At 55.0% G+C, this 27,027-nt stretch overlaps 1 protein-coding gene across 2 annotated transcripts in view; it reads left to right on the forward strand.

Moving 5' to 3' along the window:
• The first annotated feature begins 3,913 nt into the window (after positions 1 to 3,913).
• BICD2 (BICD cargo adaptor 2) overlaps positions 3,914 to 27,027 on the forward strand; it is a 43,044-nt gene continuing 19,930 nt past the window's right edge. For both annotated transcript variants that reach the window (XM_032866457.1, XM_032866456.1), the window contains exon 1: positions 3,914 to 4,226. In XM_032866457.1, coding sequence (XP_032722348.1) covers positions 3,987 to 4,226 — 240 coding nt within the window. In that variant the 5' untranslated portion in view covers positions 3,914 to 3,986. The remainder of the gene's footprint in view (positions 4,227 to 27,027) is intronic.

Raw genomic sequence — 27,027 nt, forward strand, 5'->3', positions numbered from 1 at the left:
ACCAGACCAAACTAAGGTCTCCTACTCCTCCACCATCTTGCACTCCTATTATTCTTGTTGCCATGGACTGAATTGTTTCCCCCCAAAATGCACGTGTCCAAACCCAAACCCTTGGTGTGCCGGTAGAGAAGAGCCTAGAGGAGGTGAGAAAGGTTAAATGAGGTTAGTAGAATGGGGCTCCAATTCAAAGGGTTAGTGCCTTTAGAAGAAGAAGGAGGAGGAGGAGAGGGAAGAGGAGGGGAGGCGCCAAAGCTCACTCTCTGCCACAAGAGGACACAGGGAGAAGATTGCCATCTACAAGCCAGGAAGAGGCCTCACCAGAACCCAACCGTGCTGCCACCCTGATATTGGACAACCTCTTGGACTGTGAGAAATAAATGTCTGTTTTGTAAGCTGCCCAGTCCGTGGTGTGTTGCTTTGGTGGCCCAAGCTGGCATGGACATTGCCGGTGTTGGTGGCATCCTTATTAAAGTGCAGTGTTCTTGCAGGAAGATTTTCCCCTTCCCCTGCTGCTCTCCCTCCTGACCCCTCCTCCCACCCTCCTCCTGCACCCTGAAAATCCTTCCTCTAGGCCTGCCCCTGGCAGGGTCTGCAGGCGCAGAGCTAAATATGGCCAGCAGAGGGCGCCAGCTGCCGGAGTCCCTAAGGTTGACTTCCAAGTCCACCTACCTTCAGGAGTTCCAGATGTCAGATCTTGTCATTTGAAAGACTTTCTCCCTTCTGTTCCTAATTTTGTCCTCTGGAGCACAGATTTTAAATTTGAGGTGGGGTTCCAACTTCATTCTTTTGTGTGTGGATCTCCTGTTGTCCCTAAAGGATCTGCTGAAAATCAATGTACCATGAAAGTGTGGGTTAATTTCTGTACTCTTGATTTTATTCCCTTGATCAATTTCTGCAAAAAAAAAAAAAAAAAAAAAAAAGCCAGCTGGCATTTTGATAAGGATTGTTTGAAATCTATAAATCAATTTGAGAAGTATATCAGAACTTCAAAAGGCAAAAGGGGCCCTATGGAGGAGCAGAGGTTCTTGGAAACAATCCTCATTGTTGGATGATAATTCCAATTGGATGCCCCCCATCAGAGCTGTCCTGACTCAAGCAAGAGGACCCCCACCACTGGTCACTGGAGAGCAGAGGCGAGGTCCTGGCAAGAAAGCCCAAGAGACAGAGGTATCCCCTCATCAGTCAGATGCCAGCCTGGGAAAGGTGCCCAAAGCAGCTCCCATCCCAGCAGCTGTATCAACTAAACAGCTATGGTGATCGTAACTCAGCAACTTTTACCAACTGTACTGTCTTCCTCGTATGAGCCCTAAAGGTGAGGATATTTATTGCTACAATGATGTATTCGTAAAAGATCAGAAACAACCTACGTGTCCATCAGTGGAGTGGAAGTATGGCTTACCTATACCACGGAGAAGTATGCAGCCATAAAAGAGATTGCTGAGAGGAACCAGTGCGTATCATACACTCTTGCTTTGTTTAAAGGAGAAGTAATATATGTCTGTATATCTCCTTGAAGGGGGCTTACTTTTCTCTGTGTATTTCTTTCACATACAAATATATGTGATTTTGATATCATTAGTTTCTTTTGTCTCTGACGGAAATGAGCACTTAAAAAAAGATTTTATTTATTTATTTGAGAGAGAGTGAGAGAGATCACAGAAGGGGAGGGAGAGATAGAAATGTGGGGCTTGATCCCAGGACCCTGGGATCATGACCTGAGCTGAAGTCAGATGCTTAACCGACTGACACTCAGGTGCCCCCAGAAATGAGCACTTTGGATTAAGACCTTGTTCATCAGATTAAAGCCACATTGTATTTTCTGTTTATATTTCTCAGTTATGTTTTTTGTAACTCTAGTACAATATCACAAAGAGGAGGCTGGTATGGCTACTAGCCACCCATCTAATTCAGATCTTCCTGGGTTTACACATAGTTACCAACTGTGTTCTGTGCAATTTTATCAAGTGTGTATATTCATGTCACACATCGGAGCAAGATACAGAACATGTCCGTGACCAGAAGAGTCTCTCACATTGCCCTTTTATGTGCTCACATACCCTCCCCAACTCCAACCTCTGGCAATCACTCATGTGTTCTCCATTTCCTTAATTTTGTCATTTCAAGAGTGTCATATAAATGGAATCATACATTGCATAACCTTTTGGGATTGGCTTTTTTTACTTGGTGTAATTCTCTGGCTATTCACCAAGATTGTTGTGGGTTCCATAGCTCATTCCTTTTATTGCTGAGTAGTATCTCATGGTACAGGTGTACCATGGTGGGTTTTTATTTTTAACTATTAACCTGATGAAAGATATTTTGGGCTGTTTCTGGTTTGGGATTTTTACAAATAAGTCTGCTGTGAACATCTGTGTACACATTTTTTTTAAAGATTTATTTATTTGACAGACAGAGATCACAAGAAAGGCAGGCAGATAGGCAGAAAGGCAGGCAGAGAGAGAGAGAGGGAAGCAGGCTCCCCGCCAAGCAGAGAGACCGATGTGGGACTCGATCCCAGGACCCTGAGATCATGACCTGAGCTGAAGGCAGCGGCCCAACCCACTGAGCCACTCACATTTTTATGTGAAAACAAGTTCTCATTTCTTTATAATAAATGTCCAGGAGTGAAATTATTGAGTCTAGTGGCAACAGCATGTTCTGTTTTATAGGAAAAAGACAAATAGCTTTCTTGAAGGCAGTGTATGAATGATTGTTTCTCTGCATCTTTGCCAGCATTTGTTGCTGCCATCATTTTTTTTCTATTTTAGCCATTATGATAGGTGTGTAGTTTATGTTCTTTTATTTTTTGGATTTAAAAAAAAAGTTAAGAAATCTCTACACCCAACATGGAACTCAAACACAACCCCTAGATCAAGAGTCGTATACTCCACCAACTGAGCTAGCCAGGCACCACTGTAGTTGTATATTCTTTTAAATTGAAATTCTAAATATGTGGATATTACCTAAAACATCATACTCAAGGGTGAGAGACTGAAAGCTTTCTTCCTAAGATCAGGAAGACAACAAGGATGCCCGCTGTACTCACTTCTGTTCCACATAGCCCTGGAAGTCCTAGCCACAGCAATCAGACAAGAAAAAGGAATGAAAGGTATCCAGGTTGGACAGGGAAAAGTAAAACTGCAGATGACACTATATTCCATGGAGAAAGCCTGGGTTCCACACCAAAACCCAGAGAAGCTATGAGAGCTAATAAACAGGTTCAGTGACATTATAGGATAACAAACCGACACACAGAAACTCCAGAGCACTTCTACACACTAACAATAAACAAGCTAATAAGGAAATCAAGAAAACAATGCCACTTACAAGAGCATAAAAAACCACTTAAGGATTAAACCAAGGAGGTAAAAGGTGTAGGCTGAAAATGAAAAAACACGGCTGAAAGAAATGCAGGAAGACACCAAAGCGGGGAGACCTTTTGTGTCCGCCTCCGCGGGGCAGTGGAATGCCAACCTTGTTGGGCATGACCGCCAGGCAGCAGGCGCCCGTGGGGGCGAGGGCGGGACTACAGCCCCCACAATACCTCCGGGGGGTGGGGTGGCGGAAGCCACGGCGTTTGCGGCCAGTGGCCTAGGCCAGGGCCAATCACGGTTCGGCGGCGGCGCTGGGCACGACGGGTCTTGTAGTGGGACCTGGAGGAGGGACGAAGGCCCCCACAATACTCGCGGAGGCGGTGACGGAGGCAATGGCGTTAGAAAGGACCCGGCTCAGTGCGGCCGCAGGCCAATCACGGCCGAGCCCGGCGGCGCGGGGCACGACGGGCCTTGTAGTCGGTGCGGGAGGGACTACGGCCCCCACAGTGCTTCGCGCGGCACGGAGCGCACCGCGGCTGCGCGGCGGCGGCCGGGGCGCCGTCGGGCTGGGCGGCGGCGGTGGCTGTGGTGGAGGCGGCGACGACGGCGGCGGCGGACGGGAACCCGGCCTGGAACCTCGCTGAGAGCAGCGATAGCCGGCCGCTGGCCACCATGTCGGCGCCGTCGGAGGAGGAGGAGTACGCGCGGCTGGTGATGGAGGCGCAGCCCGAGTGGCTGCGCGCCGAGGTGAAGCGGCTGTCGCACGAGCTGGCCGAGACCACGCGCGAGAAGATCCAGGCGGCCGAGTACGGGCTGGCGGTGCTGGAGGAGAAGCACCAGCTCAAGCTGCAGTTCGAGGAGCTGGAGGTGGACTACGAGGCCATCCGCGGCGAGATGGAGCAGCTCAAGGAGGTGAGGAGCGGGGGCGGCGCCGCGCCCCGGCCGACCCCAGACCCCTGGCTGGCAGAGCTCCCGCAGCTCTTCGGCCCGGCCGGGCCAGCACTGCGGCGCCTGGGGTCAGGGTGTCCGGTCCGCTAGGCAGTGCTGCAGTGGCCCGCACGTGTGGACGGCGCGCATGCGAGAGTTCGGGCCTCTGCGGGCAGGGTCTGCGGGTGGGGCCATGTAGCCAGCCTGTTTGCTTCTGGCTGCAGGCCTCGGGCGGGTGGGATGGTGTCCTCTGCGGCGTTTGTCTTCCTGGGTTGGGGGATGGGAGCGTGGGATGGATGCAGGTAGCTGGCTGGGAGAGGCCAGGCCTGGGTCCCCGTCGCCTCCAGACAGGCTGGTTCTCCTCTCCTCCGTGAGCGCCCTGAGGCCGGAAAAGGGCCGCGACAAGGGCTTGCCTTGAATGTGGTCATGTACCATACCTGGCATCCCCCTTGTCTCTCCTCGGCTCAGCTCCGCAACTGCCCCCCTCATCACTTCTCTGGGATGCAGTACTTCTCCCGCCTACTTCCTGTCTTGGCTGCCTTGGCCGCTGTCCCAGGGTCTGGTGACAGGTCTGTGGGTGTTTGTCACCGAAAGAGCCTTGTGTCTCCTGTGATTTTTGCCCCCAGATGAGGTGGGAGCCCCCAGGGTGCCTTCTGGCCCTCCCGAGAGCTGGGCAGGCCTTCCTTGAGGCAGTTCTGGGTGACTTAAACAGCGTTTCTCTTCAGGTCTCCCTGACTGTTCGGCCCTGTTGTGGGGGTGGGCAGGAAGAAGTTGCTTTCTGGGGGGAACATCCAGGTTTGGATCCAGGCCCAGCTCTTTGCTGGAGCTGTGATTGTGGGATGGAGCCCTAGCCTTTCCTTCTGCAGCATTGCCCACCCAGAAGAGAGTGGTCTGAGAATTGTGTATTTGAAAAGGCCGTGCATGGTCAGATGTTGGCCTCTTGTTTTTTTCTAACAGTGTGCTGTTCCCCACCGGACACTTCCCCTTATCCAGTTGGGCTGTTGGCCCTTGGTCTTGGGATCCACCATGCTTGCTGCCTTCCTGACTGCCTACCTCCCTGCATGTCTGCTCCCAGTGGCCTCGGAGGTGCCTGTAATGTTCAGAGCCTCCCTGCCTCACTGGGGACACTAGTAGGGTCCTCTTCTGATAGTGAGGAGGAGAGAATGTGTTAGTCCTCACAGGCGCTTAGATCTGTGCTAGGCAAAGCAGGTGTTTGGTTGGTATCGGTAAACTGACCAACGGCGGTGGTGGGGGCAGGTGGCAGCACATCAGACCTGTGGTCCTATCATCTGCCAGCAAGTATTGGCGCCCCCTTGGAGCCAAGATTGGCTGGCATGTGGCCCCTCCCCCAAAGGCCCCATGTTCATATGTGGGGTGAGGGGATGCACCAGTGGAGGGAGGCAGGGGGCGGTGAGAATACAGAGCAGGAGCGCCTTTGGCCCCCTTCTGGTCTCTGGTCCCCCCCCTCCCCTAGCTTGCTGGGCACCTCCCCACCCCCCACCCCATCAGCAAGCACAGTCCCTTTCTGTGTTTACAAGCTCACATTCATGTCCACTTTAGGAACGCACCAGAAGGGACCGTAGCAGAAAGAACCAGTCCCCACTTAGAGGCCATTCAGTTGTCAGCTCTTCACTGTCACAGACACAGATGTTTTGACCAGTGCAAGAATTTTGGCTCCGTTTTGTGGGGTGTGTCTGGAGGGTGGATCCCGAGGGAAATCAGGAGAATGGTGTGTCAGTCCCCACACGTGTTCTTTAAGTGCCCGCTTACTTAGTTTGATGTCACCTCCCAGCTCCTGCAGGAACCTGCCCCTTAGCCTTGGACGCAGGGCTCTACGGTCCTGAACGCTGGCTCCTCCCACTGTAGGTGTGGTGAGAACAGTCGAGCTGAAGCCGGAGGAAGGAGCGTCGGAGCCTCGCTGTGGGGAGTTGCACCGGGCCCCCTCACACCCAGGCCGGCCCAGGCTCTCCTCAGCCTCGTTCACCATAATTGGGGTCTTATTTGGATATGTTAACTCTTACTTTAAAAATCAAGATTTAAGGTGACAAATTTTGTTGGGTCTTTTTTTTTCTTTAGTAGAGAGATGAGCCATTTTTGTTCTTTTAAGACTTAGTTTCTCAAACTAGAGTTGGTTCAGTTGCTGACAAACTGTATTTCAGACAGGGTGTTTGTGCTGCTGTGCCCAGCCTTTGTAGACGGTCCTGTTTGTGAGGGAGGGAAGCTGGCTGGTCACAGGTGAGTGGCTGTGTACCCAGGCCCAGGGCGAGTGGGCCGCTGTTTTTAAGGGCCCAGTCCATCCCAAGTCCCACAGTGTCCCCTCCCTGCTCTGTGCGGAAGAGAATCGGTTGGCCTTTGGTCAGGCGTGTGGTGCTTCCTGTCCTGAGTGGCCAGGTCCTCATCTTACTCTGTACCGTCTGCTGCATCTGCAGGTCTGGTGGGGGGTAGACATGCTGAGTGGGAGCTCCTGCCTGCTGGGCTCCAGCAGGTGCCCTGAGTGGGTGGTCCTTGGCCTCAGGGAGTGGGGCCTGGAGGGCGTGCCTCAGGCGGGCACCGGGGTCCAAGTGTAGCGTCAGTGTCCTTGTTGCCTTGGGCGCAGCCTCGAGCTCTTATTGGCGCAGCGTACTTAGGTCCTGGGAAGCAGCAGACGGAATTTGGCGGGCTGTGGTGTGTCAGGGGCTGGGCACAGTGCCCGGCACCCAGTAAGTGCTTACTTAGTGTTTGCTAGCTAGTGTCGTCAGCTCCTTCCCTCCACCTCCCTCAGGCCTGGCTCCCCTCCCCGCCGTCCCCACAGTCCCCACAGTCCCCTGGACTGGGTGGCAGAGCCTGCGATCTGGGCCCCCGGCTGGGCCTGGTTCACACTGCACTACTGCACTGTGTCTTGGCTGCCTGTGCTGCTCTCGCCCACCCTGCCTCTCCCGTCTCCTGGAAGGCCTGTGAGCCTGCCCGGCTGCCCTTCTGGGCCTGGGTACCTCTGGCTGCTGCGTCCCCTCTGAACTTGCCTGAGTCCGGTTCTCAGCGCTGGAGTGTCTGGTCCTGCCGGGCCTAAAGGGCCAGGGCAGAGCTAGTGGGGCGCTGCTCTGTCTCCTACACTCAGGCCTTCCCTCCCTCCCTCCCTCTCCTAGCCTCCTCTCCCCGTGGATGGGGAAACTGAGGTATGGATGAGTGGGGGTGACCACTCTGAACAGGGTCCTCAGGCACTGGGTCCCCTCAGGGTCTTTGCGTAGAAGTTAGAGCTGTGAGTCATTTTAGTCCCACAGAGCAGGGTGCTGTGAAGGCCTCCCCGTGCCCCACTGACTCCTACAGGTCCCACACCCACCCTTGGGGTCACTACCTTGTTATGTCCATCCTACAGCTGGGGAAACTGAGGCACAGAGAAGCTGAACTGTGCTCAAGGCACTGAGCCTGTGTGGCCTGCCGCTGTTCCTGCTGGGGGAGTGGGGTTGGAGGCCTCCTCAAGTGTTTGCTTGGGGGTGGGAAGAGCCTTGACTTGGCTAAAGCCTGTGGGGATTCTCCTAGAAGATGGAGCAGAGTCCTTGGGGCTGAAACCCCCCCAGGGGACTGCACGTTCTGGGCTGCTGTGTGGTGGCCGTTCTGCCGTGGGTGGGAAGGGGCCTGTCTTGGGGCCGAAGGTGGGGTGTGGTGGGCCCTGGGGGCACAGAGGTGGCCATGCACCCCAGGTCTTGACAGTCGAGGGAGGCAGCTGCAGGGGAGCAAGGGCGGTGACCAGCTGGCTCCCCGTGGCTGCACTGCTGGCTGCTCCCCGCTCCACCGCCTGGGGACTGTGTGTCAGGCGGGGCTCGCAAAGCGATCCTGAGGGCTTTTAGTTAGAAATGCCAGAGTCTCTGGCGTTGCCCCCGTGGCCCCTCCTGCCCTGTCCGCGGTGACTGGCTGTGACTGAGCTGCTTCCTGAGATGAGGGTACAGCCCCGGCAGGGAAGGGGGTGCTGCCCGTGCCTTCCAGGGCCGCGGTCTCCACACTGGCTCTGAGGGAGAGGGTGGGCCCCGCCTGGCCCTGGATGAGCGGCTCTGGCTGTCAGGGTCAGGGCGGGGAACTGCTGCTGGGGGCGGGGGGGGGGGCAGTACCTCTGGAGCATGCGGACCGGCGGTGGTTAGAGTGAGCAGTGGCCAGGGCCACACGGACTCCTGCTGGACTTCCCTTTCACCTCAGGGCCCCTGGCCCGTCCTTGGGGGGGAGGAGATCAGTTTCCCCTGTCAGCGAGGGGCAGCCGCCCGCAGTCACAGTTGTCCACAGCGGTGTGCTGGGTGACATGCCACTGCACACGTGGGGGATATAGAGAGATTGGCTGCTTCTGAGCCAGTGAGGAGAGGCTGGCAGGTGGGCAGGGGCTGGACAGGGCCCTGCAGGCTGTGACAGGCAAGGCCCTCCGGGGCCCAGAGCCCGCCCCCACAGCAGGAAGACCGAGAGCTGGGGTTGCAGGGTCACGGGGTCGCAGGGCCGTCGGGCTCAGGCAGGTAATAATATTGAGGAGGTCTGGGGCCTGGTTTCCTTTTTAGAGGTTAGTATGTTTTAAAAATCATATGTCTGTTAGAGAAGCGTCAGCAGGTAGCCGTAAGCAGTGTGTGTGCGGGGATTCAGGAGGTGATTGATGGCGAGCATGGGGAAAGGCACGCTATTTCTATTTGCCAGATGTTTTCTTCCCATGGACGTGGGGCAGCTGTACAAGCTGCTCTGAAAAGCAGGAAACAGCAGCTGTAACAGCTTCCAAAGAGACACAGTTCAGTGTCATGGTCTGGGTTGCAGAAGAGCAGGGGTTTTTTTTGTTTTTTGTTTTGTTTTGTTTTTTAAAGATTTTATTTATTTATTTGACAGAGGGAGATCACAAGTAGACAGAGAGGCAGGCAGAGAGAGAGAGAGAGAGAGAGGGAAGCAGGCTCCCTGCTGAGCAGAGAGCCCAATGCGGGACTCGATCCCAGGACCCTGAGATCATGACCTGAGCCGAAGGCAGCGGCTTAACCCACTGAGCCACCCAGGCGCCCAGAAGAGCAGGTTTAATTCATGTGAACGCAGATTGGGTTTCCGTGGGTTCAGAATACTCCGTGTGCTTCTGGTCAGTCACTGCGCTGTGTGAAATCCTTGTGCCGTCGGGTTTTACGGGTTTGTCTGCATGGCACCCCTGCTGAGGGTTTCCATCTTTAGGGGAAGTTTCAAGCAGAACCCAAGCAGAGGGAATCATGTGGTGGGCATGTGTGTTCTGCCTGCGTCTGTGGCTCCAGCTCTCTCCTTCCTGGGCCTTGCTTCTCTGTAAGCATGGCTGAGTTGGGCTGAGAAAATAAGGGCTGTTAAGTTTAATGTTTCGTAGCATTCACGAGTGAATTTGCACATCTGATGAAGTTAATGATTTCTTGACATTGTCTTGATCTCTGGTCAGCATTGGGATTTCCCTGTTTGACTCAGAAATGTTGCTTTAGGGGTCATCTGTTTGCATCAGAAGCTGAGCAGGGTCGGCTGGGTGCTCCTGGCTGAGGGCCTGTCACTTTAGCAACTGGCCCACTGGCAAGCCTGTCCTGAGGCTGTCCATCTTGCCTCCCACCACACCTGGGGCTGCTCTCTCCCACAGGCCCCACTCTTTATGTTTGTGTTCCTTTTTCTTTCTTTCTTTCTTTCTTTCTTTTTCTTTTTCTTTTCTTTTCTTTTTTTTTTTTAAGATTTTATTTATTGATTTGACAGAGAGATCACAAGTAGACAGAGAGGCAGGCAGAGAGAGAGAGGGGGAAGCAGGCTCCCTGCTGAGCAGAGAGCCCGATGCGGGACTCGATCCCAGGACCCTGAGATCATGCCCTGAGCCGAAGGCAGCGGCTTAACCCACTGAGCCACCCAGGCACCCTTTCTTTCTTTTTCTTTAAAGATTTTATTTATTTGACAGAGATCACAAGTAGGCAGAGAGGCAGGCAGGGCCATTGTCGGGGGGGGGGGGGAGCAGGTTCCTCTGCTGAGCAGACAGCCTGATGTGGGACTTGATCCCAGGACCCTGAGACCATGACCTGAGCCAAAGGCAGAGGCTTAACCCACTGAGCCACCCAGGCACCCCTGTGTTCCTTTTTCTTAAAAAGTTGGCGGGATTGCTGCCTTCTGCTGGTTGGTGGCCTGGCTCCTGGGTCGCCTGTCCAGCACGCCTTCTTGCACCTTCTCTGCCCACCGGGGCTCATGCTGACCAATCGGTTGTGTCCTGGCCAATGCAGAGCAATGTCAGCTCTCTGTGACCCCGTTCCACATGTGGGGACCTGGCTCAGAGCAAGGGCTCATGGCCCATGCTGTATGCCAGCAAGGCTTGATGTGACCCCAGTGGCCCCCTCCCTGGGCCTCAGTGTCCCGGCATCCTGGAAGCCCTGGCAGTGATGGTGTGAGGGTGGCCCCATGCCTGTCCTGTGGGTCTCGGTCATTGGCTGCCTGCGGTCCCCTGGGCACACTCCTCTCTCTTTCTCCACACCCCATCCTGTGTGCACTGCAGGGGTCCAGGCTTGTCCGCCAACCTGAGGGGCTCCCTGGATGCTCTAGAGCTCTAACTTGGGGTGCTCAGAGGGCATGTTGGCCCCAGGATGGGGCAGGGCCAGGCTGTCTGCTGTCACCCTGTCACCTGATGCAAAGGCAGGGACTGCAGGTGCTCAACCGGCTAGGGAGGGCAGATCCCATAGCGGCCTAGGAGCAAGCTGTGGCCAGCACTGATGTCCCCCGATTTTGTCATTGTGGCCAGCCTGGTGAAGCAGTCCCTTCTGCTACAGTATCTGTTTGTTCCAGAAATGGGTGATGTTTGAGGAACAGAGGGAGCTGGTGGGAGCTCAGCCTTTGCTCATGTGGTCTTATCCCCAGGACCCCATGTGGGATCCCACAAGACAGACCCACGTGTCCTCAGGCTCTTCCTGGTTGCGGCAGGTTCTCAGACTTTCCCTGTTTGTGGTGACCTTGACAGTTTGGAGGAGCACTGGGCAGGTGTTCTGCCAAATGTCCCTCAGTTGGGATTTGTCTCCTGTGTTTCTCGGGCTTGGGGTGGGGTGATGTGTTTTTGGGAGGAGGGTCTCAGCAGTGAAGAGCTCTTCTCACCACATCCCTTCCTGGGTGTTTGTCCGGGTCTCCTCCGCCAGGGCACTGCTTCCCCCTTTCAAACAGATGCCTCCTGGAGGGGAGCTTCTGTGTACGTGGTTTGGGATTTTTCTGCGTGGGAGACGTGGCTCTTCGCTGTTTATTGAGTTGCTCATCCGCGGGCTTATATTGGTCGTGGCTCACAGACACTTAGTTTACGTTTGTGTAAGGATCCAGTACTCCTGATTTGGTCGTTAACTTGTTCCAGCTTTGGCCCTGGCGGCTCTGGCATTTGCTCCTGTGCCCCCTTGACACTCCTTGTCATGATTGTCCATCCTGACTTGCTCCTTCCTTCCATCCCTTCCCTCCCCCTCCTCCTCCCCTCTTCCTCCTTTCCTTCTTTCTCTTCTCTCCTTTCTTCTTCCTCCCTCCCTCCCTCCTCCTTCATTCCCTCCTCCTTCCCTCCTTCATCACTCCCTCCTTCCTTCCTTCCTTAGCAGCTTTTTGGTGCTGCGAAGTACTCCAGGCTCATCCATGCCCCAGTCCTGGAATCAGTCATTTCTTCAAGGAGCCTGGTTTCTTTTATTGGAGAGGGTGTTAGAAGCCAAGATCTGGGGGTACCTGCGTGGCTGAGTCTGTTAAGCACCTGGCCTCTGCTCGCGTCATGATCCCAGGGTCCTGGGTTTGGGCTCCACACTGGGCTCCCAGCTCAGCGGGGAATCAGGTTCTCCCTCTCCCTATGCCCCTCCCCTGCTTGTGTGTGCGCGCTCTCTCTCGCTCTCAAAAAATAAAATAAATCTTAAAAAAAGAAAAAAACAAGCAGCAGCAGCAAGATCTCGGTGCTAGGTGTTTGCTGCGGCTGCAGAGTCCCTGCCTCTACGCCCTCCCGGCTGACAGAGCCAGGCTACAGGTGTGGGTACACCAGCCAGTGCACACACGCATCTACAGACATTTCTAGATGGAGCCACCTGTGTACTGTTAAGCTGAACGTGGATTCATACCACTGTCTCCAGCTCTCGCCCAACCGCGTGTGTCATTCCGCTGCCTCCCCTTGCTCGTCCGCAGCCTCCCTCCAGCAGTGAGACCCTTGGCTCCACCACCCGCCACGCAGACACGTAACCGCTCTGTCCCAGTGCAGGTGTGCAGGAGGGTGACAGCTGCTGACCTGTGCCTGTGTCACCTAGAGCTGAGGGCTTCTGTGCCTTTGGTCTTCTGTACTCAACTTAGTTCCAAACAAGGTACTTGAGCAAGCTCGGTGTTCCCGACCCCTCCCGTGAGGTGGCTTCATCCACTCGAAATAGTTAGACTGCTCCGTGCTCATGTTCCCTCCTAGGGTCCCAGCTTCTTCAGGGATTTTCCTGTGGCTTTACCACAGTCGTCCATTCAAACCGGGCATCTTGGTTACTTCCAGCTTTGCATGAGTATGAATAAAGCTGTCGCAAAAATCTATGTGCAGATTTGGCATGGGGTAGGTTTTCAGCTCGTTTGGGTTCAGTACCTGGACGTGTGATTGCTGGATTGAGTACGTTTAGTTTTGTGGGAAACCCCCGAACGCTCCCACAGTGGCTGCGCAGTCTGCGTCTCTGCAGCCTGACCCTGTGTGCCCGCTGCTCCGCGTCCTCACCAGTGTTTGGTGTGGCCGGTGCTCCGGATGTTGGCCACTCCAGAAAGTGGAGTGGCATCTTGTTGGTGTTCCCCAGATGACACTCGATGCATAGCAGCTTGTCACGTGCTTGTTTGCTGTGTCCTTGGTGAGGTGTCGGCACTCATTTTTGGCTCATTTGAAAATTGAGTTGTTTCTTAACTCCTGTTTTAGGAGGTCTTTATCTATTTTGGACACAAGTCCTAGTTTTCGAGTAATTTCTCCCAGTCTGTGGCTTGTCTTTTCACTCTTGTAGCAGGGTCTTTCACAGAAACGGTTTCAGTTTTGTGCCATCTTGCTTTTATGGGTTGTGCTTTTTTTTTTTTTTTTTTTAAAGATTTTGTTTATTTATTTAATAGACACAGAGAGAGGAGGAACACAAGCAGGGGGAGTGGGTGAGGGAGAAGCAGGCTACCCGCTGAGCAGGGAGCCTGACTCGGGCCTTGATCCCAGGACCCTGGGATCCTGACCTGACCCGCAGACAGACGCCAATATCAGAGTCCCTCAGGCGCCCCCGGGTTGTGCTTTTGATGCCGAGATCTGCATCACCAAACCCAGGATTATCCCAATTCTGTGTTTCTGTCTGGAAGTTCTTTTGGTTTGCATTTTGTTTTTTGGTGGGGGTTTGGTTTTCAGTTAGTTTTTGTGAGGTGCATAAGGTGTGTCCAGACGCACTTCTTCACGTGGGGGTGTCGGGTGTTGCAGCACCATCTGTTGCAGGGACAAGACTGTCTTTTGCTCTGGTGTGTCGCCCCGCCCCCACCCACGGTCAGTTCACTGTATATGGGGACTGCTCGCACTCTGTTTGTCCCGTTGTTCTGTGCAGTTACTCTTTTGATCATATCCCACTCTCCCGATGGTGTGTTAGTGGGTTCACTGGGTTTCCATCTCTTCATGTGTCCCCTCAGCCCTGCAGTTTTGTGGTATGACTCTGCACCTGACTGGGGCCTGTTCCCCAGGCTTCAGCCCTGTGCTGATGGGGTTGGTTATGGTCCCTGACAACTGTGATTGTCCTTTTTTAAAAATCTTGACAGAAAGTAACAATGCACGTGGTTAAAAAGAAAAGTCACCAGCACAGTTGGTAAGGTTCTTGATAAAAGACCAGTGTGCTAGTCTGTGTCCTTGTGCCCTCATCTCTGAAGGCAGGCCGCAGGACAGTGTCTTCATGTAATTTTCATTCCCTTGGGATTCAGCTCAGCGAGGGTTGACTTTCTTCCTGATAAACCAGCCCAGTGATCTGCTTAACAGTCTGTGCATTTGATCCAGACAGTAGTGGAGGGGGGGGGGCATGTGGGGTTAGTCAGTGGTCGGACCCGAGACCCAGTACCCCTGGGTGTTCCACTGGCTGCCTGCCCCGGGGGCTGCTCCGTCGCTCCAGAAGTGCTTGGGTTTGGGTGCCCCTACTGTCACCTCAGGTGCCCGGCACCCTCTGGGAGTCTCTTTCCAGCCTGCTGGGCCCCGGGTCCAGCCTCCCCTGTGGCTGCTCCTTGTCGCCAGCTTTGGGACAGGTCTGCAGGCACCCACTGGACTTACGGTCGGCCCAGGTGGCTCCCATATGCTCTTGCTGCCAAGTACACCTCTTCCTCTGTGCTCCCTCAGTGCCCCCCTTCCACTGGGGGATGCCCTGGGCTCGCACCGGCTGAGGTCTGGAATGCCTCCGACCACGATGCGGCTGCAAAGCTTGGAGAGAGAGTGCGTCTAGGCCCGCGATTCCGGGCGGCAGTCAGCTGCAGCTTACGGGGTCGCTGCTGCACGTGACGCGGTGCTGACGCTGTGGTCGTGGCCATGAGATGGATGCAGACTGCATGGAGGGCATCCTGGCGCGTGGTGTGGATCACGTGCATGCATGTGTGTATGTCACCGACAGCACACGACAGGCCTAAAAGCTGCTCCCCTACGGATAGCCTCGAGGCGTGCAGGGAGACCAGACAGCTGGCATCAGTACAGGGCCCTGGCTTCGCCCATTAGGTTCTCCCCTCTCTTCGCAGGTGGAGCAGTGTCCTCTCTCCTCGGGGAGTGGGAGCCCCTCACGGCAGGTAATCCCGCACCTGTTGCTTGGGGGCACCTGGGGCTAACCCTGCCAGGGTGAGCGTGACAGAATGCCAGATGTGGGGGACACTCACCCCTCAGACTCACTATCTCGCCCTGGCCACAGCCACGGACATGTCTGTCCCCAAAAGTTGTAGGCTCTGGGTCTTGAGGTATTAGAAGTCTGGCCACTGGCTGACCATGTGGCTTGCTGGGTGTCCCTTCACCACAGGGCGAATAACGGAGAAGACATGCTGAGATTGGAGACAGAGCAAGCCAACCCAACGCAGGCTGCTCTCCTGGTGTTTCCAGCCCAGGCCATCCTGGGGACGCAGGGCACATGGGAGCTGGACAGCTGCCCCTCCTGCCATGACTGCAGGCTGCTGAATGAGGTTTGTGGTGGGCGGCCGGCTGCTGTGGGAACACGGGGCCTTGTCCTCTGGCCCGGGGCTGGCCTCTGGGTCCCTGGGTGGTAGAGCCCAGGTCCCTAGGGACTGCTGCCAGCTCTGGGGCTCAGCTGGCCAGAAGCCTGCCTGCTGACACTGAGGCAATTAGGGTGTAATCTTCTCTAAATGCACCCGATTCTGGCTAAATCCCTAGCACCCAGGAGTGGATTCCCAGTTTTCTAAAAGCAGCTTAATGTTTGGATGCTGCCCAGGACAGCTGGGGTGTGTGGTTGGCAATGGGACAAGTGTGGGTGGATGGGAGGGGGGGTGTGGGGGGGTGACAACCATCCATAGGCAGCTGAATTCTGTTCCCATGTGGACATCAGTCCTCAGGTCTGGTTCATCTGATCCCCACAGCCAATGTGCAGGTGCTTCCGGGGAAACTGAGGCCAAAAGCCACATAGTGGGGAGGGTGGGTTGATGGAGGACAGATGTCACACAGGGATCACCTTGGCCTGGGACAGGGATGGACCCTTGGCATGCTGGTTTGATGGATAAGGGTTATCAGCCAGGGAGAGTTTGTGTGAGTATGCCCACAGCCTCCATCTGCCCCCCGTTCCCGGGAGGAGGCCCCCAATCCCAAAAGGAACTCCTTGTTCCTGGGAGGGGACTCCCAAGTCCACGAGGGGACTGCCCCCACTTCCCAGGGGAGGTTCCCAATCCAAAGAGGAGGTCTGCTCTCTGGCTCCCCCAGAACCCTCCCCCTCCTAACCTTTAGCATCTCCAGCCTTTCCAGCAGACTGTTGTCCCCACCCACCCACTTCTGGTATGGCCCCTTTACCCCCCACCCCCATCCCCACAGCGTCCCCATGTCCCTCTGGCCATCTATAGACATTTACGGAACATCTGTCACTTGCCAGGCATGGGCTCTCCTGATCCCACCAAGGAGGGGCACACTTGGTGCTAGGCGCGGGTGCCCTGGGCCCACTGGTGTTTGCATTCCTGTTGGCTGGGCCTGCCTGCTCCCCCAGCCCTGCCCTGGCCTACACTGGTTTTTGGGGGCTGGGTCCTTCCTCCCCCAGCTTGACTCTCTGTCTGTCAACTGAAATGACAAGAGTGCTGGTCTTTGGGCTGTGTTGGATGGAGGGAATTCACAGGAAGGTTGCAGGGTGGGCTCTTGCTCTCCCTGGGGCTGACTGTCCTGAGCCCTGCCTTCACCCTGCCAGGCCACTTGGATCCCTGGTGACACCTTGGTTCTGAGAGGTGGCGTGATGGGTTCCCAGCAGGGATGTCCCAGGCCTTCCAGGTTCTGTCCTTGTGTGGGAGCTGGTCCCCCTCCTCCTGTGGTTTCCCTTGCGGGAGGCACCCAGGAAGTGGTTCCTCCTGGCTCTCCTGTGTCCCTCTTGTTGAGAGTCACTGTGAGGTGGGGCTGAACCCTTCTTCACACGGTGGGCTGCATCAGTCCAGGTGGGATGCATCTCAGGGGTTGGAAGAAGATTCTGGAGCGACTCTGGCTACTGCCCTGATTACTTACTGTCTTGTAAGTAGCCCTCATGTTTTACATGGATGTGTAACTCACCTATGAGGAGACAGAGTTGCTTGTGCTCGCATGGCTGTCTCCCAGCAGTGTCCCCAGCAGCGTCCCCAGCAGGTGCCTTCCACCCCACATGGCCCCAGGAGCCTTGCTGGCCTCTGTGGTAATTAGGTTCTCTTGCAGACCTTTGTGTTAATGGTTGGCTTCCTAGCTGAGTGGGGGGCCAAGTTGGTGCCTGAGTCACCAACACTTCCCCCTTGGGGATGTTGGGGTCACCGGTGTGCAGGGCTCTGTGTGCACCTGCACTCTCACCTTTCCTGGTGATTCCCATGAGTGCAGCCCATCTGCGCTTGTCCAGGACAGACGCACACGGACAGCCACCCTGGTCCCCTGGCAAGAAGGCTGAGCCCTCCTTGGGCTCTGCTGCTTGAGTTACCCAGTGCCGGGGGTGCAGGGCCGTGTGCCAGGAGGGAGATAATCTCTGTAAGTCGTGTGAAGTGGGACTAAGGACCAGCGTGACCAGCCTTAGCCAGATCTGGGGATTAACAGGCACTGCCCCAGTAAACCACAGCATTCCAGATTCCAGGCCTGACACCCCAAGACTGCGAAGCACTGCCTAGCAGGTGCACCTGCACCTGTGAACAGATGTTTCTGGCTCCCTGGGTGATTTTGAGGCAAGGCAGCTAAACAGAGCCAGGTGCTGGATCTGCCTGCCAACCCCTGCCTCTTTCCTGCCTTCTCTGGCGGCGATCGCATCTGGGAGATGATACGGAGTCACTTGCTCTCAGAGTCTGGTTTCTCTCGCCTGTGCAAGGAGATCTTTCCCATGAGAGAGAAGCTAGTGGGCTCCCGTTGGCGCACACTGTAAAGTGTTCCCGGCTCAGGTTTTGCCTGCCCTCTTCCCCGGGACTCTCCTATCTGTGGCATCTCCTCCCCGGACCCTGTCAGAGTCAGAAGGGTGCAGAGGCCTGGTGGGGGGCTGGGGGCTTGGGGGCCGGGCCACCCTGCTGAGCAGGGCTGTGGGCTGGGCCGTGGAGCTGTTCTGGGTGCTGTGTGGGGACCACTTGTGCCTCAGGGCCTTCCTCAGGGACATCTGTCCTGGACACATCCCTTGGCTGCTGGCTCCAGCCCTTCTCATGTGCCCCTGCTGCCAGTCCTTTGTTGACTAGCTGGTTGGAGACACTCCTTTGTGGAGAGCCTGTTTGGGACCGTCACCAGTGTTTCTAGAAGGTGTCTGCCTATTTCTTTCTGATGCGTGGAGCTCTTCGTAGTCTGGACATGGAACCTTCTGTCGTTGGGCAGTGATCTGTTCTGACGCTGGTGTGGTGGGAGGAGTGGCAGAGGTGGGTGGCCCAGGGGCCCAGTGGTCCTCGGCCAGGGACAGCTGAGGCCTCCACCTCTTCCTTACTTTCGTCCTCCCAAAAACATGAACTCAAATCCTCCTGAGAACTTGGAGACTGGCATTAAGTGAAACAATACGGTGAAGACGCTGATGGGAATGGTGGTGGGTATTGTTACTCTTCTGGGTCTTTCAGCAGGTGGGGACCTACACCCACTGGGACGCTAATCAGGGACAGCAGCTGATGACGATACGGAGAAATCAGAACCCACACTTGGCTGGTGGGAAGTAAGATGGGGCAGCTGCGTTGGCAAATGGTGTGGCGGGTCCTCGCAGCATTAAACACAGAGTTATCACGTGACCTAGCGGTCTGCTCCTGTGGGACTGCCCCAGACAGCGGCCCCAGCGGCCACACAACACCAGCATCCTGAGCAGCCCTGAAGCGCTGGTATGTGCCACATGTGGATGAACCTTGGACGAACCTTGGACCATGATGCTTGGCGAGAGGCCGGTCACAGCGGTCATGTCCTAGGAGGTGCCCCTTTTGGAAAGTGTCCCTACATACAGACCAGCAGACATAGATATACCCTGGTGGTTTTTAGTGTCTGGGGCAGGGGAGCTGGGGAGCGACGCTGGTAGGGGTGAGGTCTTCTTTTCTGGGTGATGAGAACGTGGCAGTCATGATGATGGTCACGCCACCCTTTGAATATACTAAAGTCTGCTGAATTGTATCCACGGAAAGGGTGAAAGTAATGGCGTGTGAATTACCCCTTTACGGCTTTTTAGGAGGTGAAGGGAGAGTCTTTCTGTTTGCTCATGGTCAGGCTAAATTTCACTTTTGCTCTGCGATGACCTCAGAGGGTCTGGGGCAGCTGCCGCCAGCCCCGTGCTGGTGCTCCCTGCCTGGCGTGGTGCCTGCTGCCCATGACCGCCTGGTGCTCCCCCTCCCGCCAGAGTTGTCCTTTCCTCTAAGTCTTGGGGTTCTAGTTAAGGTAGTGTCTAAGGGTTAATGTTCTTGATGTTGAGATGATAAATTGTTCCTTATTACGTACCCCTGTCCTAACAGCTTACTTTGACAGGATTGGAGAGCTCTCGAGCTTTCTGGAGGTGTTCCTCAATGCATTTCCTAGGTGAGATCGTCATCTTGCATCTTTTCTTCTGTGTCTTTTAGCCTTTGTCCCCTGTGGGCACAGGTTCTCTTCCCTTGTCCTTTCCAGGAGTGGGACTCCAGGGCTTGACTGATACTTATTCATGCACTCTTGGCTAACGTCAGTGCTCATCTCTCTAGGTGCGTTTGCTGATGCCCAGATGTTCTCGTAACGATGTCAAGAAGAAAGCTGGCCGGTCCATTTTTGTAGAGCTTTGGTGGGGAGGCGAGGCCAGTCATTGCCAGAGCATCTCCGTGTGGGTGGCGTTCTTGCTTCCTTTTCACACGTGACTCCGTCTGCAGCAGGAATGTCTGTAGTTCAGCCTCTGACACACTGTATGACCCGCTCAGTATACAGGCTTGCTTACACTGAGCCCTGGTGCCTGGTCGATCTTTTTATAAAACTGAATTGTGATTAGTGCTGCTGGTTTGGTGCTCCCGGGGAAGCGTAGCTGTTTCTTGGGGCCTCCCAAGTCTCTGTGTGCACATTCCGTGTGGGTATCCTTGGGCCTCCTGGCAGGGAAGATTGGGGGAGCTCCTGGATGAGCGTGTCCACTGAGCCAAGGGTCACCGCCCCTTTGCCCTGTCCCGTGCTGGGAGTGGACGTGGTAGTGAGCAGCGAGGCTCCGGGGTCCGGTCCGGCCCGGCCCTGCCCCAGGCGAGCACATCACCTTGGGATGCAGGGGCACTGGCCTCTGTGTGCCTGACAGAGAGGCAGATGCCCCACGCAGACCACCGTCCTGGATAAAACCATCACGGGGGTGGAGAACAGACACCACCAGCTTCGTTGCTTTTGTTTTTTTTTATTTTGCTTTTGGGCTTTTGTTGTGACACTTCCTCTTTCTGAGACTTTTATCTGTTTACTTTGTTGAGTCTCTGTGTTTCTTTTTATCTCTGCAGTGTATTTTTAGCACACCTCCCTCCCCCGGCACAGTACCATTTTGGCAGTGATCCCCGAGTGCTGATAGGAGAGTTTTCTGGTTTTTGTTAACTTGGTTTCCTGGTGTGTGTTCTGGATGGCCTCTTCGGTGCAGGTATTAGCAAAGAGATCGATTTTCCTGTGTTTGGGTGTGTGCTAATACGTTTTTAAATAGCTTTTATTTCTTGAGAGCAGTTTTAGATTTATAGAGAACTTGAGGCATCTATTTAGATCTTGCTCTAACGTGGCCCACAACGTGCGCGTTGACTTCTGTTGACATTATGGTGAGGTCAGCCCATCCCGTTGTCCTACCGTTTCCTTAGGGAAATGCTCTAATTGGAAAGAACCTTGTGCCTGCCATGTGGGATCGCTGTTGTGTCTTCTCTATGTTGAGGCTGTTTCTGATTGACTTGCATGGTGCTGAGCGCCCCCAGACTTTGGATCTTTGTGAGTTGATACGTTCTGCAGTGTTAAGTATTTCGTGCCTGACTGTACACGCCAGTGACCGCCGTGTGGCTAGTATTGTCCCGTCTGTGATGGAGAATTTACTCCCTTAGTGCTATAAAATCTTTATCCCATACCACCACTACTGGGCTTTTATCTGTATCCAGTTCCCGGGTCTCAACCCAGCCTGGTGTTGAATGAGGCTCCTGTGGGGCTGGTGGGCTCCTGCAGAAAGAGCTTGGCCATGCGGAAATGCATGAGTCACAGTGTTGCCCTGGAGTCACCCAATCCCCCTGTGACGGAGTGAGTGCGGTAGCCCGGGGGCCCGTGTACCAGTTTTGACTGGGAATCTGTCAGTCCATCAATATCTGTTGAGCACAGGCTACAGGTAGCTGGCTTTGGACTGGAGTTGCTGTTTCTTCTTCCTGTGGGTCTCTTGGCTCTTGCCCTCCCGCAAGGCAGAAGCAGGTGAAGAAGGTGTGAGCCCTCCACTCCTGGTGGTGCTGGGCCTGTGTGACCCACTGGAGGGCTCTTGATACACACTTGCTCTGAGAAGCTGCTCTCCAGGGCAAGATTCGGGTACAGACACCATCTTGAACCAGAAAAGAGGTGAGGGACACCTTAGGGGCTCCTCACTCTTCTTGAGACCATTGGTGAACAGAGGGAGTGATTCTGACCATTCGAAGGTTCCCGGGGTGCCAGGCTTTGGGTCCCCAGCTGGGGCAGAGTTGACTCTGGGAGCCCGACAGTGTCTGTTGTCTTCCCAGGCACGCAGTAAGCACAGCAGAGCTGTGTAGGGCTGGGGGGCGGGACAGACAGCTGATGGGACTTGGGGGTTTCTGGGACACCCCCATCCTGGTGCAGCCTAGTGGCCCTTCAGGGAAAGAGGGGCACCCTGTGGGTGGGTGAGTGTGGGTCAGCCCAGGACTTCAACACCAGAGGATCTGAGAATCCTAGATCCCAGTCTCCCTGTGGAAAGGGCTTCCTGGACCTGTGCCTTCCCTCCTCTGGGTTTCTTTGGAGTGGCGTGCCTTGCGCGTGCTGCCTCTGCCGGCCAGACTGACTGGTCTGGGAAGGGAACTTCTCCAGCGCAGCCCCGCCTGGAGGATGGCTTCCAGCCGCCTCTGCCCTGTTGATGCAGGCCCTTCTTTGGGAAGCCGGGCCCTGCCTGGAGTCAGGAGCAGGCTCCTTCTGCCTCGCCGTGCCAGCCTGTTTCTGGGTCCCATGGACGGGGGTCAGAAACTAAGGGTCGGCCTCTGTGACCAGGGCGGATGACCCCACTGATGTTCGGTGTCTTTGGGGGGGCAGATGGCGAGGCCACTGCAGAGGAGAGGAACTGCCTTCTGGGGGCCACAGGGACTGGCCAACCACAGGGGTGGGGGCAGTCCCTTGTGGGGTTGCTCTTCCAGCTCGACGAGTCCTGTTTCTCCTGGGCTTGGTCCCTCCAGCTGCCTCAGCACTGGGCCAGGCATGTCACTCACAGCCCAGTGTGCAGTGGGCCCCGCCACGCTCATCCCCGCGCTCTTGCCAGCCGGATGCCGGGCTCCTCCACCACTGAGGAGGAAGGGGCTTTCTGTCCAGGGCTCCTCCTAGCCTGCCCGGTCCTGCCTCTGGGCTTTTGCCAGACCCGTCCCTGCACCTGGAGCACCCTCATCTTCCCAGGCCTGACCTGACGTGGGCACTGGCCCTTCGACACACACTTAGAGTTCTTGTGTAACAAGCCACAGGGAGTGGGCGCCAGGTGACGAGTAGGGGCTGGCTCAGACCAGGGGGTCTGCAGACGGCTGCTCGAGGGCCACGCCTGGCTGTGGGCCTGGTCTCCTAAACAGAGTTTTACTCCTTTGTGTGGTCGTGACTGCTTGCACCCTGCGGGACGGAGTGGGGAGCCGTGGCCGCAGACTCGGTGCTGGTGTGCTGGTTGCCCCACGAGTCAGTTTCTGGGCTGAAGGACACCGAGGTGTTGGGAAACATGACTTTTGGGTGTGTCTATGGAAGGGATTAGCATTTAATTCTGTGTGGGCGGGCCTCATGCAGGCCCTCTGGCCCTCAGAGCAGAAATGGGATGGGTGAATTCTCTCTACCCGAGCTGGGACAGCGTCTTCTGTCCTCAGGCCTTCGCACCCCACCCCTTGCTCTCCTGGGTCTCCTGCGTGCAGATGGCAGACTGTAGGACTTTGCCTCTGTAACTGCCTGAGCCAGTGCCTGTAATAAATCCCTTATGTCTATGTCAATATGTGTTCTCTGGGGAACCCTGAATAGTGCAGATTTGATCTTGAGTGTGCAGCTGCTTGGGGTCTCTTCCTGTTTGCCCCCCCCCCCCCCGTCTTTGTCCCTGCACTGGATGACCCACCTAGTGGGACTGCCTGGCTTCTCCCTCCAGGATGGGGCAGGGTCCGAGGCTGGGGCCTCTGTAGGGACCTTACCTCCTTCCGGGGGCCTGTGCCCGGAGCTGGGCCCATGAGGGACAAGCTGATGGGATTTCTTGCATGGAAGGTTTGCATACTCCCTGCAGAGAGCAGGCTCCCTGTCCCCAGTGGGTTGCTGACTTGTGTGTGGGCCTGGTCCCAGGGACCCTTGCTGAGCCCTGGCTCTTGTGTCCATGGCCTCAGGACAATGGCCTGGGCATCCTGCCTGCTGCTTCAGCTTCCCCATTCGGATGTGTTTTGGTACAGATTCAGCAGCAGAACCAGGCCTGGGCTGCTGTGGCTGGTGGGGCTGTGGTGTACTGACCCCAGGCCAGCGGTGCTTCTCGGGGTCAGCTCAGCTGTTGTCTCTCATTATCTCTGCTTCTCTGCTCTGCTTTTGTCTCTGGCTCTCCGCCTCCTTGGGGTAGTAGGGGCCTGGTGGGGGTTGGGTATCAGGCCTCCTGTGTGCCAGTGGGTACTGTTGGGGTCTCAGCCAGAAATGCTGGGTGTGTGTGTGTCAGCCTGTGCTCAGAACTGCACACGCCCCGTCGGCCTCACACCTGGCTTGGGAGGAGGAGGTGGCTGCAGCAGCCCGGGACTGGTGTGATTGCACACAGCCAAGTGAGGAGGGTCTGACCAGGGACCTGCCCTGCTCTGACGACCACCAGTCCCTGTCCGTGTCCCCGCCCTGCGCCAGGTTCCCACCCCTGCAGCCCTCTGCTCCCAGCTGGGCCTTCCTGCCCAGACTCTTCCATGGCTCCTAAGGCTTTGAGAAGAGCTTGGCACCTCCCGCCCAGCCCTTGCTCACGCTGCTCCCTCTGACTCTGCAGGTGCCCTCTACCTCCTTCCCCAGCCCCGGGAAGCCCTCCGCACTGGGCAAACCCAGCCTCCCCCACCAAGTCTGCTGTGACTGCAGGTGTTTGAGGTGTCCACAAGGGCGGGGATGAACTTGAAGTAGGGCTGAGTATGACCTCATGCCTGGGCTTGTGGGACTGTGTTGGGGCTTGCCAGGTGGGGTGCGCACCGCGAAGCTGTGTGAGGAACACTGTCGCCCCACCCCTGGCCAGGCCAGCCCTTATGGGAACCTCACACCAGCACGGCTGCCGGTCCCTCCAGGGCCACTAGCTCAGAGCCCTGATGTGCATCTTGGGGTCCATCCAGAAGGGCACCACCTTTCTTCCTCAGAGCACCAGGGGCCTTGGGGACCCTCCAGTGGACACTGGCCTGGGAGGTGCACGGCAAGGCAGGGGATGCTTTGAGGACGTGGGTCCCCATAGCTGGACATTGCCGTCTGATGGACACTGCTGCTATGCGCCTTCCTGGGGTGGGGAGGCAGGTCTCAAGGTGGTGCACGGATTGGGTGAGGGTCCTTTGGTCAGCAGAAATTCAGTTGGGCGGGCTGAGTGACTTCCCTTCTGAGACCCCCAGTCTCCCAGCCTGTGAGCTGGGGCTTGTGCATGGGGACGGGGTCCCCCAGCTTGGGATGGTGAGCACAGGGAATGGGGGTCTCCCACCTGGGGTGGTGAGCACAGGAGACGGGAGGGACGAGGTCCCCCAGCTGGAGCAGCAAGCCAGGATGCCTTGTGATAAACAGCTCCCTAGAGCTGTCATTGAGTGAGCCATGTGGGAATGAAGCAAGGTGGGGAGATGGAGCTCCCCCTGCCGGCCTCCTGCCGCCATTTCAGCGTGGTTTCGCAGCTGTTGCAGATACCCTGCAGGACTGTCTGGACACAGGTTCTGTTAAACACCTGAGTGGATGGCTGTGCCTTTTGTCAGGTGTCTGCTCGCACAGCGGCCTCGGCCAGGGCAGATGTTCTCACTACGCCGCCTCCTACGTGTGTGGTGACATCTCCCTAGTCCCTGATTCTTTCCTGTATGTGTGTCTTCTTGGGGGAGTTCTTCTGCTCATGTTTTAGGGGGCTGTTGCTCTTACTGAGTTTTGAGAGCTCTTGTATCTCGGATGGAAGTCCTTTATCAGATGCGTGATTTGCATAGACTTTTGTTCAGTCTGTTCCTTGTCTCTGCATTGTTCTTTTTTTTTGTTAATGAAAAGAGTTCTAGAGATGGGTTGCACAACAGTGTGAATGTCATCAACGCTCCTAAACTGTCCACCAAAAATGGTGAAGATGGTTGGGGGAAATTGGAGGAGGGAGATGAACCATGAGAGACTGTGGACTCTGAAAAACAATCTGAGGGTTTTGGAGGGTCAGGGGGTGGGAGGTTGCGTGAGCCTGGTGGTGGGGGTTACGAGGGCACGTATTGCTTGGAGCACTGGGTGTGATGCATAAACAATGAATTCTGGAACACTGAAAAGAAATTTAAAAAATAAATAAAAATAAAAATAAATACAAAAAAATGGTGAAGATGGTAAATTTTATGTTGTGCAACTAAAAATAGTTTCCTGATTTTAAACAAAACGTGCTGGTAAATTACTTGTTTTATCATTATTTGACTCTATTTTTGGCAGTGCTTTTTGTCTAGGAGTCTTACTTTGTCTGCTCTTAAAGTAACCATACCAGCTTTCTTAGTAGTGCTTGGTGTGTCTTTTTGTTTGTTTACTGTCAGCTTTCTTTGTCCTTATTTTTGTCCTATATGTGTATTGTTAATAGCATATAGTCGGAATTTGTTTGGGTATAGTTTCTTGTATCCAGCTTGAGAATCTTTTTAAGATTTGTGTATTTATTTTAGAGAGAGAGGAGAGGAGGGGCAGAGGTAGAGAATCTCCACGCTGAGTGTGGAGTCCAACATGGGGCTAGAACTCACGACCCTGAGATGACCTGAGCTGAAACCAAGAGTCAGATGCTTAAGACTGTGCTCTGCCACCCAGGTGCCTTGTTTGGTTTTTTAAATCACTGTAACATGGGTTCCCAGGGTCTTCAAAAGTCATGTGTATTTATGTTTCTCATTAAAGTATGTGAAAATAAAGAATTTAGATTGCCAAAACTACTATCATTAATCTTATAAACAAAGACCTTGAAAACTCAATAGAATTACCTTTTTAAAATTACCTTTCTTGGGTCAGTGGCTGGGTGGCTCAGTGGGTTAAAGCCTCTGCCTTCGGCTCAGGTCATGATCCCGGGGTCCTGGGATCGAGCCCCACATCGGGCTCTCTGCTTAGCGGGGAGCCTGCTTCCTCCTCTCTCTCTCTCTGCCTACTTGTGATCTCTGTCTGTCAAATAATTAAAATCTTTAAATAAATAAATAAATAAATAAAATTACCTTTCTTTTTAACCATTTCCAGCTCTTTGCCTCACCACTAATAACCACTGATCTGTTCTCCTTGTCTGTGACTGTGGCTTTTGGTTTTTCTTAGAGTCCACATATGAGAGAGATTGTGCGGTATTTCTGTCTGATTTACTGCATTTTGCTTAATGCCCTCGAGGTCTACCCTTCTCTTACCTTTTCAAACAACAGAAGTTCTTAGTTTTTTTTTTTTTAAAGATTTTATTTATTTATTTGACAGAGAGAGATCACAAGTAGATGGAGAGGCAGGCAGAGAGAGAGAGAGGGAAGCAGGCTCCCTGCTGAGCAGAGAGCCCGATGTGGGATTCGATCCCAGGACTCTGAGATCATGACCTGAGCCGAAGGCAGCGGCTTAGCCCACTGAGCCACCCAGGCACCCCCTAGAAGTTCTTAGTTTTGAAGTCCAAATTACCAGTTTTTTTTTTTTTAAGATTTTATTTATTTATTTGACAGACAGAGATCACAAGTAGGCAGAGAGGCAGGCAGAGAGAGAGAGAGAGAGAGGGAAGCAGGCTCCCTGCTGAGCAGAGAGCCCGATGCGGGACTCGATCCCAGGACCCCGGGATCATGACCTGAGCCGAAGGCAGCGGCTTAACCCACTGAGCCACCCAGGCGCCCCCCCCCTTTTTTTTTTAAGATTTTATTTATTTATTTGACAGAG

This window comes from Lontra canadensis, unplaced genomic scaffold (genome assembly GCF_010015895.1).
Source record: "Lontra canadensis isolate GAN:19392208 unplaced genomic scaffold, GSC_riverotter_1.0 scaffold31, whole genome shotgun sequence".
Taxonomy (NCBI): domain Eukaryota; kingdom Metazoa; phylum Chordata; class Mammalia; order Carnivora; family Mustelidae; genus Lontra; species Lontra canadensis.